A 14,988-nucleotide genomic window follows, 5' to 3' on the forward strand; every position below is an offset into this window, starting at 1 on the left:
GGGGGGATTAGGACGGGACACTGATAGCTGGGTCAGAGAGTCTGGACTGAATATAAACCATTGGAATAATTGCAGGTTATTTCATGGAGAAAGGGTGTTTGAGGAAGATGTTTCTCTGTATTGTTATGAACTGGATTGCAGATAGACTTTCTCGGGATTCCCAGTCATGGGTTTACTTTTTCCTCTGTAAGTCTGGTTGTTCATCTGTTTGTTCTGCCTGCTTTGCTGGAGTCATAAAATATGATTATTTAATTCCCATGTGTTTTGTTCTTTGCATTGCTTCCCTGGTATCTTCCTACTCTGTCTGTAGGCCCATTTTCACTCAACTTCAGTAAAAGTGGGGAGAGCCCAAGGACCACCCTGCATGACAGAGTTGAGGGAAATGAATTATCAAAAGCATCTCCCACCCTGCCATTCAGTTGGTCCTCTGAGATTCTTGCCTAGGGTCCATGGATGGAATTCAGAAGAGTATGACGACGACGAGGATGACGACGACTACTACTACTACTAGTACTTCTTCTTCTTCTTTCTCCTCCTCCCCCTCCTCCTCCTTCTTCTTTGAGGTGAGAAACCTCAGAAGAGTCTATGATCCAGCAAACGTGAGGAACCACTGTTGTACTCTTTGTTGGGAGGTAGGTGGCTAGGTCGGTTCCCCTGAGAGAGAGAACTGTGGTGCAGGCATCCTTAGTGCCAGCTACAGGACCTTCCAGAGACAGCTGAAGGGAATGAAGGAGAAAGAGGAGTTGGGAAAAGGGACATGGGTTCAGAGGGAACTAGTAAGAGGGGTGCCCCATCTTCCCTTGTTCTCCACCCTCTTTCTAGCAGATATTTCTTCTTTGTATACTCCACATCCTGACGATTGCAGGATTCTGGGTCCCCTTCAGTTTAAATCTATTGAGTGTCTGCCATTTATCAGGCTCTGTACCAGGTACTCTCACAGCATTGTCTCCTGCAATTCCTTTGTTGGACCTGCAGTGCCTGGAGGGGGTCATTTCCCTCCCTCAGTCGTGGCATGCTGGCATCACCGCATCACCGCTTCCCGTCAGGCCCCCTTTCAATGCATTTTCTTTTTCCCTTTCACCTTTATCTCTATTCTCATTTCCCCTCCTCACTAGAGGCATTTGCTTTAGTGCATTTAACAAATGCTCCTCCAATCCATGTTCTATAGGTGTATTTATTTATTTTTATTTTATTTTTTAAAGATTTTATTTATTTGACAGAGATCACAAGTAGGCAGAGAGGCAGGCACAGAAAGAGGGGGAAACAGGCTCCCTGCTGAGCAGAAAGCCCAAAGCAGGGCTCATCCCAGGACCCTAGATCATGACCTGACCCGAAGGCAGAGGCTCAACACATGGAGCCACACAGGTGCCCCTATTTATTTTTATTTTAAAAAGGATTGTATTTATTCGAGAGAGAGAGAGAAAACACAGGGGGGAGGGACAGAGGGAGAAGGAGAGAGAGTCTCAAGCAGACTCTGCTGTAGGTGTGGAGCCTGATGTGGGTCTTGATCCCAGAACCCTGATATCATGACCTGAGCCAAAACCAAGAGTCAGACACTTAACCGACTGTGCCACTCAGGCACCTTCTATGTATATTTAGATACACTCATCCATTCAACAGATACACAGTGCCGACTATGTCAGGCGAAGTTGTAGGTACAAGGAATACAACCAGGAGCAAAATAATAAAAAGTTTTGCTTTCATGGAGCTTACATTCTATTGGAGTGAGACAAATCATAACAAATAAGTAAATAAAACAGTACCTTAAATAGTGATAACTGTCTGTGGTGGGTGGTTAGGATCAGACTGCAGTTTTATATGGGGTGAGCAAGGAAGGCTTGCTACAAAGATAGTGTTTCACCAAATGCAGTGAAGGGAGCAACCACGTGGCTCTCTGGGGTGGAAGTGGTCCATTTATAGGGGACGACAAGGACAGAGGCCCTAAGGTAAGATCTTGCCTGGTATGTTGGAGCCCAGAATGGTTAGAAGGCCAAAAGCTAGAAAGCAATGAATGGGAAGAACGAGAAGCAGGAAACTGAGATGTAGCTTGGTCAGTGCAAATACTGTAGGACTTTGTAGGCCATTGTAAATGCAGACTTTGGCTTCTACTCTGAGTAGAAAAGGGACACGGGCAGGAGGTTTTAAGCAGAGGTATGACATGACATTTTAGCAGATATAGGTGTATCCTTGACAAACACATAGCTTTTTGGGGCTATTCTTAACATGCCTATAAATGGCATTGTGCCGTACACATACTTTTGCTTTTCCTAGGTAACATTGTTTCTGAAATGTACCCATGTTGCTATCTGTAAGTCTACTTTATTATTTCTGACTGCTGTGAGTTACTTCATCGTGTATGTATTGCACATTTTATTTGTAAATTCCTCTAGTAACAGATGCTGGCATAGAGTCCAACCTCTTGTGACCACAGTCTTGTGATGAACGTGCTCATCTGAGTCTCCTTATGGACTCAGGAGAGAGTTTCCTTGGGGTAGGTACCCAGGAGAGGGGTTGTGCAGTGGGAAGGTGTGTGCATTGTTAATTCCACTAAGACTGTGCTTCGAGATGGTGGCATCAGTGACACCCCCAGTAACAGCGTGTGATAGTTTGTCTCTTCTCATTGAATTCCCATATTGACCCAGTAAGGGAAACAAAGTAAGATTCCTTAAGGACAGGGAAACTGAGGTTTAGAGAGATTGAGCAAATTACCCAAGTTTATATAGTTATGTGAAAGAGCCAGGGCTCAAATCCGAAATTTTGGACATAATGTTCTTCGCTCTCACCACTTTGTATCCAGCACTGTTTCTTCTAGAAATATGATGAGGCATCTGTGGACAAAGATAGTATTATAATTATTGTATTTGAGCCTTGTATTTTTCTTTTCTTTTTTTGACCTCTGTTTTTATTTTTCAGTAGGTTCCCCACCCAAAGTGGGGCTTGAACTGACAACCCCCAGACCAAGAGCCAGAGACTCTACTCAATGAGGCAGCCAGGTGCCCCAAGCCTTGCATTTTTCAATGCTTGGTCTAATTCAGTCAGCCTAGGACTGTAGAGTGTTTAGCACCAACATGTATGAGGGAGTCTAATTAGCGTCCTTAGAATTTCAAAGCGAATTATATGAAAAACACAGTTTTCATTTTCTCATGATGGCTAGCTAACAAGTTTGAATTTCAGTGCATGATTTTGAGGCTGGACATTTATAAAGATTAATTGCTTTTCAAAGTTTGGGAACTTTGGATCAGATGTTAACATTAAATATTAGGTAGATTACATTATGTGCATATGGTTACCAGGCACTGAGCTGAGTACTTCCCAAGCATCATTTCACTTAATCCTCACAACAACCCTATGAGCTATTTACTTTTACTCCCATTTGTGGAAACTAAAGCACTAAGAGGGGAACTAATGTGTCCACAGGTTGAGTTGTGATCTGAAGCTGAACAGTCTACTTGCACAGCCTTTACCCCTAATTACTAAATTGGGCTGCCTTCTTGTGAAGGAAGCTTTTAGAGCATCTCACCTTTGAAAGGTAGGACAATTTCTTGTCAGTTGGGGTGGCTTAGACCAGTCCTGGGAAGTGAGGGGGTAGGTGGACAAGAATCTCCAGAGGGAAAGGATCTGAAATTTGAAAATGTTCCCCAGGTGTCTTCATTAGGCCTCCTTCTGTCCCTTGAGGTGAGCACCTTTGCCTTAGGGCATCCTGCCTAGATGATAGGTCCTGGACATGATGCCTTCAAAAAAGTAGGGATTCTCTATCTGGGTGTGGGTGGCTGGTTGCCTATAACCCAAGGTCGCCCGATATTTTTAAAGCAAGCGTCCTCGAAGACAAACAATTCTTTATCACCTATGTATGGCTTATACCTGCCATGAATGATCTGTGGTCAAGGTTTTATCACAGTTTGTTTTCCCTCCACACTTTCCATTTTGATTGCCTTCTACAAGGAAGGTAACACCATTTATATATTTACCTGAGTCAGGTTTATAAAGGTGCTTGGTTACAAGGTATGTATCTCAAGGTCAAGTAGATGGGAATTCTGGATTATGTGCTCTTTCAGGTTTCTCTCCTCAGTTTGTACATTTGTTCAACAAATATTTATTGAGCACCTAACCCGCAGGAGGAGACAGGCAGCTGAACTGGATTTTTAAAAAAAGATTTTATGTATTTATATGAGAGAGAGGGAAAGAGAGAGAGCAAGCAGAGGGAGGGGGAGAGGGAGAGAATATCAAGCAGACTCCCTGCTGAGATCAAGGTTGAACCAAAATCAAGAGTTGGACACTTAACTGGCTGAGCCACCCAGGTACCCCTGGAATTTTTATACCTTAGGATCGATGGGGGTAGCCCAGCTGCTTTGAGAACACATAGGAAAGTCAGCGTAAGGATCAGGGGAACCTTCCTGGGGAGGCAGTTTCTGAGCTGGAAATTGAAAGATAAGGAGGGCTTAGCTAAGCAAAGTGGGCTTAAGAGGGCATTAGAGGCAAGGGAACAGAGCTGGAACAGGAACTGGGTAGGGGATGAGGTTAGAGGAATAAGCACAGGTCAGGTTATGAAGGAAGAAAGGATTATAAAAGAAGGGCAGTGGGGAAACCACTGAAGGGTTTGAAGCCTGGGGTGAGTGGGAGACACCTCAATCACATTTATAGTATAGAGAGATCCCATGAGTTAAGAATTGACTCTCCTTATCTATCTCGTGTCCTTGTTAGTGAATCAGAGCACTGGAACTGGTGGATGGCAAATAAGGAGTCTTGATGGATTTGTAGATGGAAGGTCTGACCCAATAACCTAAGGGTTCCTTTTGATAATCTGTAGGGAAGATTTTTCAGTTTTGACTTGATCTTTCTGTCTTTAAAACCCCCTGACAATATTTTGTAAAATTCTCTCAAAACTGAAGCCTGATAGGGAGGAGAGTGGGGGTTGCATGACTTAGTTCTATCTCTTCTGCACTACTCATTTCCGGGGCATTGCTGTGAATTGCTCATCCAAAGCCTTGCTCCCTATGAGGAGGGAACCATTTGAATAGCAGCAGGGGAGTAGGGGAAGGAGGAACCACACGCCGGGTTCGTTCATTAAGAAAATATATTTGGCATATTCAGACAATGGTTTGAGGGAGTTAAAAATAACTCCTCGTGAAAAATTAATAGGGAGTTATAAGTGAGTGTTTTAATACAAGCTCACAGAGCAGGGCAGATTCTCCAGGTGGCTGGCAGCTGACATCACAGATGGTATAGGGTGTTTATAGAGCATGGTGTGGCCAGTAAGGAGAGTTGTCTACAGAAGTGAGCTCACCTTTTTTCCTGGAACCTACAGAGGGAGGAGACAGAAGGAATTGTTTTGATTGTGAGCGACTGAGCTAGGTGACATTTCTTTTCTGCCTGCCCATCACACTCTCATAACTGTGGACATAAAAATGGTAGTGAATTTTGCCTGGTTGCTTTGGGTGAAGTTTATTGAACGTCTGAATTCATAAAATGGCCTTTCTGGCTCTTCTCCCTTCTTAGTCATGGACCCTGAGTTGACGGCTGCACCCATTTTTCCTGTGCTTCCGTACCCAACAGCCTGTTCCTCCCATTCTGGCAGGTAGTTAGGAAGGCCCTGCCCCTTCCTCCCTCTTTCTCTCATCTCGCAGTGCCCTGTGGGCCTACGTGGGTAAGGTAAAGGGTTGGATTGTACTTCCTTGGCCATCAGCACAGCTAAATGGATAATGCAAAATGAGGAGGAAGGGGGCCAAAAACCCATCTGACCTTGGCTAGCTGATTTGGGGGCTAAGGGTTTTAAGACTGGGGGACCAATATTTGTATTTTAAACTCAGATGATATTTAAAAAATGGGTCTGTAATTGCAACGAGGCCCTCTAGGCCGTGAATTAATGTGTCATAACTCACGCCCAAGCACTGCGCAAACATCCCGCGTGTGAATTATTGCACAATAAATTCATGCCCTGTTGTGTCTTACAGCTTAATTAGTACATGAAGCTACATGAGTTAGACGAACCCAAATGGGATTATGTCATGTGGTGCGTAAAAAAGCAGAATGTTGGGAGGTATTTGGCACTTTTTCTGGGGGGAAAGCAGAGCTGATTTTTTCTGTAATGTCCTTTGGTGTCCGTTTGTGTGGTATTTGGGTGCAACAGGTGACATGCGACTCCTGGGCTTTGGTTGGCTGGCTGAATGTGGGTTCAGTAAATATTTATTGTTTACTGTGTCTTAGGCATCCTGGAGGGAGAACACACGTAAGATGAAATATGAGGCAGCAGCTCTGAAGCCTGAGCACCCGAACTTGGCAGCCCCAACCCAGCTTGGCTTAACTCAGCCTCACTGAACCCAGTCGGAGACTCTGGGCTCCCTGGACTTGCTACAGTGCTCTGATCCTAGAATCCTCTTCGATTTCATCTAGAATGCTGTGCCAGGCACTTTGCAGGTTTGGTAAAAAGCTGGTACGTAGACATACACTGGCGCAATATGTGACTAAGATTTCCCCTGCCGGAAGCCTGAGCACTCTGGATATAGTGGCCCTGGGTGTGGGCAACACAGTGGGTGCAGGTGTGTATGTCCTGGCCGATGAGGTGGCCAGTGAAATAGCAGGACCATCCATCATGATCTGCTTTTTGGCGGCTGCCCTGTCTTCTCTGCTGGCCGCTCTGTGCTATGCAGAGTTTAGTGCCCGGGTTCCCCAGTCTGCTTCTGCGTATCTCTACAGCTATGTCACTGTGGGTGAACTCTGGGCTTTCATCACTGGATGGAACCTTATCCTATCTTATGTTACTGGTACGGCCAGTATGACCCGGGCCTGGAGTTTAGTTTTTGATGGCCTAATTGGGAACCAGATCTCTCGGACCTTGAGTGAGAGGATCTCACTCTATGTTCCCTATGTCCTTACAGAATATCCAGACTTCTTTGCTGTGGGCCTGGTGGTGTTGCTCACCGGATTGCTGGCTCTGAGGGCTAGTGAGTTTGTCCTGGTTACTACGGTGTTCACAGTGGTGAACCTTTTGGTTCTTGGTTTTGTCATCATCTCTGGGTTCATTAAGGGGAACCTGCACAACTGGAAGCTCACAGAAGAGGACTATATAATGACCATGTCTAGACTCAATGACACTTCTAGCTTGGGCCCTCTGGGCTCTGGAGGGTTTGTGCCTTTTGGCTTTGAGGGGATTCTCCGTGGAACAGCTACCTGTTTCTATGCATTTACTGGTTTTGACAGCATTATTACTGTTGCTGAAGAAGCCCAGAATCTAAAGCGTTCTGTCCCCCTGGGCATTGTGATTTCACTGTTCATCTGCTTTTTGGTGTATTTTGGTGTCTCTGCGGCACTTACGCTCATGGTGCCTTACTACCAGCTTCAACCTGGGAACCCCTTGCCTGAGGCATTTCTCCATATTGGCTGGGCCCCTGCCCGCTATGTTGTGGCTGTTGGAGCCCTCTGTGCTCTTTCTACCGGCGTCTTGGATTCTATGTTCCTCATTCGTTGGATGATCTATGTGATGGCAGATGATGGCCTCCTGTTCAGTGTCCTTGCCAGGATGTACACCAGAACAGACATCCCCATCGTGGCCACTGTGGCCTCGGGCATTATCACAGCTTTTGTGACATTCCTCTTTGGACTCACCGATCTTGTGGACCTCATGTCGATTGGGACCCTGCTTACATACTCCCTGGTGGCTATTTGTGTTCTCATCGTCAGGTATCAGCCTGAAATGAAGGATGAAGATGATGCAGCAGGGGTGCAGCAGAACAGTGGACCTGTGCTGGAGAAGCTGACCATGTGGGGACTCTTTTATCCAGGCAGCCCCACCCCCACTGCACTCTCTGGCCTGGTTGTCTACGTTTGCTCCTCACTGCTTGCCCTGCTGCTGACTATTCTTGGCCTGGTGCTGGCTCAGTGGCCAGTTCTGCTGCTTTCTGGAGATCCGGTACTGATTATAGTGGTTGTGCTGCTCCTGGTGCTCATCACTGGGATCACTGGGGTCATCTGGAGACAGCCACAGAGCTCCACTCCCCTTTACTTTAAGGTCCCTGCTCTGCCTCTCCTCCCACTCCTGAGCATCTTTATGAATGTTTACCTTATGATGCAGATGGCAGCTGGCACCTGGGTCCGATTTGGTGTCTGGATGCTGATTGGGTTGGCTATCTACTTTGGCTATGGGATCCAGCACGCACGCAGGATTAAACCCACTGCAGTCAGGGTGCAAACGGACGACCTTGAACTCAACAGTGCCAGTACAAGTTGGATTTGACATCGCACCTGAATGCTGTCTGGTCTCCCTGCACAATGGTGGAGAGTACTCTTGAGCACACAGAAAGCTAGGCTTCCCGTGGGATGTTGGTGGGGAAACACTAATAGAGCTCTGTGCTTATTGTGGAGTGAAGGATGTGTCTTTGCTCTTTCTCATCTTTTTTTTTTTTTTTAACTTGTCTACTTTTCAATTGTGTTTGCTTACTGGCTTTAAAAAATGATTATTTTTTAAAAAATATTTTATTTATTTATTTGACAGAGAGAGGCACAGCGAGAGAGGGATCACAAGCAGGGGGAGTGGGAGAGGGAGAAGCAGTCTTCCCGCCGAGCAAGGAGCCTGATGTGGGGCTCCAACCCAGGACCGTGGGATTATGACCTGAGCTGAAGGCAGATGCTTAACAACTGAGCCGCACAGGTGCCCCTTAAAAATTATTTAAAAGAAACTAGAAAGAATGTTTTTGTTTTTGTTTTGTTTGGGTAAATGCCCACTAGTGGAATTACTGGATCTATGGTAATTCTATTTTTAATTTTTTGAGGAACCTCCATACTAGCTCTATAGTTGTTGTACTAACAGCCACCAACATCACATGATGGTTCCTTTTTCTTCTCATCCTCACCAGTTGTTATTTCTTGTTTTTTTGATTTTAGCCATTCTGACAGGTATAAAGTGCTAACTCATTTTAGTTTTAAATTGCATTTCCCTGATCATGAATGATGCTGAACATCCTTCATGTTTCTGTTTGCCATCTGTATCTCTTCTTTGGAGAAATGTCTTTTCAGGTCCTCTGCCCATTTTTAAATTGGATTGTTTGTTTTTTGGTGTTGAGTTGTATAAATTCTTCACGTATTTGGACATTGGACATTAAACCCTTATTGGATATATCATTTATAAGTATCTTCTCCCATTCAGTGGATTGCCTTTTTGTTCTGTTCATGGTTTCCTTTGCCATGTAAAAGCTTTTCATTTTCACTAACTTGAAAGGATGTATGCAACCCTATGTTTATTGCAGCATTATTGACAATAGCCAGGGTATGGAAGCAACCCAAGTGTCCAACAATAGACGAATGGATGAAGAAGATGTGGTACATATACAAAATGAAATATGACTCAGCCATAAAAAAGAATGAAATCTTGCCGTTTGTAACAACATGGGTAGACTTAGAGGGTATAATGTTAAGTGACGTAAGTCAGTCAGAGAAAGACAAATACCATATGATTTCTACTCATATGTGGAATTTGAGAAATAGAACAAATGAAATAGAAAAAATAAAATTAAAAAAAGAGACCAAAAAAACCCCCACCAAAAACAACCCCTCCTAGACTCTTAAACAGAAGGAACAAACTGGGGGCGCCTGGGTGGCTCAGTGGTTTAAGGCCTCTGCCTTCGGCTCAGGTCATGATCCCGGGATTCCGGGATCGAGCCCCGCATTGGGCTCTCTGCTCGGTGGCGAGCCTGCTTCACTCCTCTCACTCTGCCTGCCTCTCTGCCTACTTGTCATCTCTCTGTCAAATAAATAAATAAATAAAATCTTAAAAAAAAAAAAAGAAGGAACAAACTGGTGGTTACCAAAGGTAAAGTGGGTGGGAGGAAGGGTGAAATAGATAAAGGGAATTAAGAGTGCATTGATCTTGATGAACACTGAGTACTGTATAGAATTGTTGAATCATTATGTTGTACACCTGAAACAAAAAAAACTGTATGTTAATTACACTTCACTAAAAAATGTACTAGAAACAGACACACAAAAAAAGCTGTAATATAGTCCCTGCCCTTAAGGAACTTATATTTTGTTTTTATTTATTTTTTTAAGGAGTTTATATTCTATTTTTTAAAAAAAATTTATTAATTTATTTGACAGACAGAGATCACAAGTAGGCAGAGAGGCAGGCAGAGAGAGAGAGGAGGAAGCAGGCTCCCCGCAGAGCAGAAAGCCCAAGGCAGGGCTCATCCCAGGACCCTGAGATCATGACCTGAGCCAAAGGTAGAGGCCTTAACCCACTGAGGGTTAACCCACCCAGGCAGCCCCTGTTTTTTTTTTTTTTTTAATAAAGGATTTTATTTTTAAGTAATCTTTACACCCAATGTGGAGCTTGAACTCACAAGATCAAAAGTCATATGCTCTACCAACATAGCCAGTCAGGCAGCCCTAGGAGCTTATATTCCACTACAGTGGGTAAAGCATAGCTGCCACGCAAGGTCGAAAGTGTTGTCATAAGAAATATCCAAAGAAAGTGTCTAGGAAATTCAGATTGGAGGATGATCATTTGTGGCTGGCACAGTGGTGAGGGTTGGGTGGTGAAACCAGAGAAGACTTTGTAGAGGAATGATATTTGAGTGGCAAGAAGAGATTATAGGCAGAGAGAACAACACTAGGAAAAGGACAGGAAAACGAGGCAGTGTTCAGAGCTCACTGAGGCTCGGCGGTGTGAGGGGGCAACAGAACATGCGCAGTTCCATTGGAGCCAGAGTTTCCTCAGGAGCACAAAGCACTTAGGCTTTGAACCCACCACCCATGCTGAAAATCCCTGGGGTTGGTTCTCCTACTTGGTGATATCTGTATTCCTGGACTTGGGAAGTTTCTCTACTACTGTCCGCTTTAGTCCAGCTGCTTAGAAAGTGCACAGCTGAGAGCCAGGTGTCCCGGGTGTAAGTCTTGCTTCTACCACTAACTAGTAATGTGACTTTGAGGAAGCCACTCAGTTCCTTCAGCGCTCTGCTTATTTTTCTGTAACACGAGCGGTCAGAACGGATCATTTCTCAAGTTCTGTTTAGTTAAAAAAATTTAAGAATTTCCTCTCTCTCTCTCTCTTTTTTTGTCCTGTTATTCTCTTAACTGGGTCTCCCTACTGCACGAAATCTGAACCTGTATCCTGCCCGCTTTTCTCTGTAACCCATTGTTGGAGCTGTAGCGGTACAATAAATGACATCGCATTTCCTTTCTATGTTTGGAACCAACTGATAATGAAGACTTACAGACATATGGTTAAACCATCCGCTTTAGAGCTGCAGCCTAGCTGGCTGGCAAATACCGTGTCACTAAATTAGAAAGACTTACTCCTCATCACAAGGAGAGCAGCCCCTTTCTCTTACCACAGGAGAGAGCCTGTTTTTATTAGAATTTTTTCATGTGTGAGCGGGTTGAATGCATGTGTTTTGTGGACAGGTTGGTTTTGGGTAAAAAACAGAAACCAACAAAAAACTGGAAGAGGCTGAGCTGGGCATGCTCAGAGCTGTCTCTCCAATTCACTGATCAAAGTCACAGTGGGAGGCGGGGCTTGAGAGCAGCCAGGAATAGTACCGCTCGCTGGTGCTCAAACTTCAGGAGGTGTCACCTCACCCGGAGGGCTTGTGAAAACAGCTTGCTGGTCCCCGCTCCAGCGTTTGGAATTCAGTTGGTCTGGGTGGGGCGCAGGAACTTCTAACAAGTTCCAGGTGATGCTGATGCTGCTGGTCCAGGGACCACACTTTGAAAACTGAAGCTCCATCTGAAAGCCTGTCCCCATGTAAAGATGTCCCTTTGATACTTACCCTCATTTAATGAAACATTCAGATTAAAATACCATTGTTAATCCTTTCACAGTGGGGAGATCATAGTGAATCATTTCACAGTGTGTGTATATATGAAATCACCACAATGTACACTTTAAATATCTTATAATTTTATATGTCAATTATGCTCCCTCACTAAAGCCAAAATAAAAAAAAAATAAAATACTACAGTTATCTTTATTTATTTTGTTCCCTAGATTGTAGATCATAGGTTAAGGAGTTATCTTGTTCATGCCTCCAGAACGTATACCTGGGGGGCGAGGCACAAAATGAGCATTCAATAAATTCATATTAAATTGAATTGAACCTTACACAGGTCTTTGGTACAGAAAATTCTCCTTTCTTTCAGGCTAGTACTGTGCTATTCCTTTCAAACTATCTTCTAGGAAAGTCTCCTTCCCAAACGACATATCTGTCCATCCAGAACTATATCTAGAACTGTATCTAGATCTATGCCCAGCATCTAGAACTGTACCAGGCACTTCTAATTTTGCCCTTGTTTGGGTATGCCTGAGTTCTGGTGATTGTCCTGTCCTGTCTGTTCCATCACAGTGGAATCTTGCTCAGGGCAAGGGGGAGGTACTCTCCTTCCTCTAGACCCAGCAGTAAGAACAGTGCTGTTCATTCAAAGAGCAGCAGGGAAATACAGCCCTGGGGCAGGAGAATGCCTGAAAGGACCTCCTCTGGTCCCTCTCCATCTATTCCCATGGGACTTGGGGGACGGGGAGGAAGTAGCAAAATTGATAGAAGGCCCAACCCATTCTACCTGACTCCACGGAATCCTTGAAGTCTAGACTGGCTCCAGCGTGGGCACAACAGGCATCTTTCTTGAAGCAGAGTTCTGTGCTGTGGCATAGACGTGCCAGTGTTTTCCTATTGTATTTATGTATGGGGCCTGCCCTGGTGGGGAGGGATAGGAAGCTACTTCTTCTTCTTCTTTTTTTTTTTTAAGATTTTATTTTTATTTATTTGACAGAGATCACAAATAGGCAGAGAGAGAGAGAGAGGAAGGGAAGCAGGCTCCCTGCTGAGCAAGAGAACCCAATGCGGGGCTCCATCCCAGGACCCTGGGATCATGACCTGAGCCAAAGGCAGAGGCTTTAACTCACTGAGCCACACAGGCGCCCTAGGAAGCTACTTCTTATTTGCAGAATTTCTCATATTCCCAATAGGGAGCAGGTGACTCCAGAGGAGCCTGCTAGGATTGCCTGTGTATTTACCAATTCCTTTAGATGATGTTTTGAGAGACTGGTGCAAAAACCTTGTGAGAGCATCTGAGATTCTTTGGAGAGAGAGATTTTATACCCCAAATGGGGAAAAAAAATGGACTGAAATAGGAAGGATTAGGAACTGGATAGGGATGGAGGCCTCATTCCTTTGGAAGGGAAGGTCTGAGTAGAAACTGAGAGAGAGGTATTGGTCAAGAGATACTTCCTGGAGGACGATGTCTATGGAGCAATTTGGGAAATAAGAGAGGGATAGGTGAGTTACAAAAGAAATGGGATGGTAATTCTAGACTACACGGACCTTAAAGAGTCATGAAAGAATGAGACTGTTGTGAGGGATGTGTTTTTTCACATTTGAAGGGAATTTATGAGCCAAGTTTGTATTGTGTATTGTGCCATGGAGGGAAATTTCTGAATCAGGAAGGGATGAGATACGATTCTCTTTGCCATCTGGTGGATAGACAGAGAGAAGGATATGGATAGACAGACTTCTTGGGAGACAGTTGTAGGAATTGTCTAGAGCTTTGCTTTTCAAAGTATGGTCTGTGGAGGACCATCAGTATGAGTGTTACCGAGAGTTTGTTAAAAATGCAGAATCGTAGGCCCTAATCCAGACGTACTGAATCAGAATCTACATTTTTAATAAGCTCCCAAGTGATTTGTATGCTCTTTCAAGGAGGGACCTACACTGGGGAAATTTAATTTGGGGAAGAGGGAGAAATGTGGGCCCTGGCTCCCCTCCTGTCTCTAGGCCTCCCACACCAGTCACTATGCCAGGGTTTGGCACTCTGCCCACTTTGGGAAAATGCCTGCCGTGCCCACGCTGGAGTCTGCCTGGTCCTCAGGGGCTCCCCTGGGGCAAGCTCTGCGTGGGTTGGCAGTGCTGCCAATTTTATTTCTCCTACTTCATGTGATGGACTGAAAGGGACTGGGGAGGTCATATTAGTCATGCCCCGCCTCAGGGTTGTACTGTCCCTTAATCAAATGAGTGATAATTTGGTGATGATAACTTAGGAGCCTATGGGGGTTGGAGATTGAAATAGGAGTTCTTAATTGTCAAGGGAATTAGATTATTTTCATGATATTTTTATTTTCAAAGATATTTTCATCTTTCAAAAGCTTTAAGGAGAGACCAGATGTCTGGGTAAGGGGTTATACCCCGGTAGCGATCATATCAATGCGTAAGGGATCTTTTGATGATTTTTAATGGGTTAATAACAAAATACATGAGACCTGTAATTCTGGAAACTTGGGGTAATAGGCAATGCAACAATTTTACCAGGTGGGCATTGAGAATTTTCTTCAGCTTTTTTTTTCAAAGATTTTATTTATTTATTTGGCAGATGGAGATCACAAGTAGGCAGAAAGGCAGGCAGAGAGAGAGAGGAGGAAGCAGGCTCCCTGCTGAGCAGAGAGCCTGATGTGGGACTTGATCCCAGGACCCTGCGATCATGACCTGAGCCGAAGGCAGAGGCTTTAACCCACTGAGCCACCCAGGTGCCTCTTTTCTTCAGCTTTTGAGGGTTTGTATACCTCACCCACAATTAGAATGAGTGATAATGAGAGGCCAATATTGAGGGAAAACATCTTGAGATTGAACATAGGAAAGAATTTTCCGAGATTAGAGGGTGACTGGGGTTGTTGGGAAGGTGCAGTCTCTCTGGTCATTCACATGGCTGTCTCACTTGGGTTTGGAATGCCTCAGATGGGCTCCTGCCCAGAATCAGGGAAATGCACAAAATGAACATGCAAAGTCTGTTTTATCCCAAGAATTCTCCAGTCAGCTTCTTAAATGAGAGCCTGGGGTGAGAAAGAATGAGAGTCAGGTGGGGAGAAAGAAAAAACAATCTTATTAAAGCAATGAAATCTGTTAAAAATTTTAAAACAGGGCTTGGGTTTAGGAGAATAGGTTGCATTTTCGGGTTCAAAGAAGAGTTTTATGTTGCCTTGTCCTTCCACTCCATGTATTTCTCTTGCCTTAT

The 14,988-nt window shown here is 44.5% G+C and overlaps 1 protein-coding gene across 1 annotated transcript; it reads left to right on the forward strand.

The window, feature by feature from the left end:
• The first annotated feature begins 6,370 nt into the window (after nucleotides 1-6,370).
• Nucleotides 6,371-8,230, forward strand: LOC123947366 (cationic amino acid transporter 3-like). The gene has a single exon (XM_046013536.1). It carries the CDS (start codon nucleotides 6,392-6,394, stop codon nucleotides 8,228-8,230), a length of 1,839 nt encoding a protein of 612 aa, XP_045869492.1. The 5' UTR covers nucleotides 6,371-6,391.
• The last annotated feature ends 6,758 nt before the right edge of the window (nucleotides 8,231-14,988 follow it).

Source organism: Meles meles, chromosome 7, assembly GCF_922984935.1.
Source record: "Meles meles chromosome 7, mMelMel3.1 paternal haplotype, whole genome shotgun sequence".
In the NCBI taxonomy this organism is placed as follows: Eukaryota; Metazoa; Chordata; class Mammalia; order Carnivora; family Mustelidae; genus Meles; species Meles meles.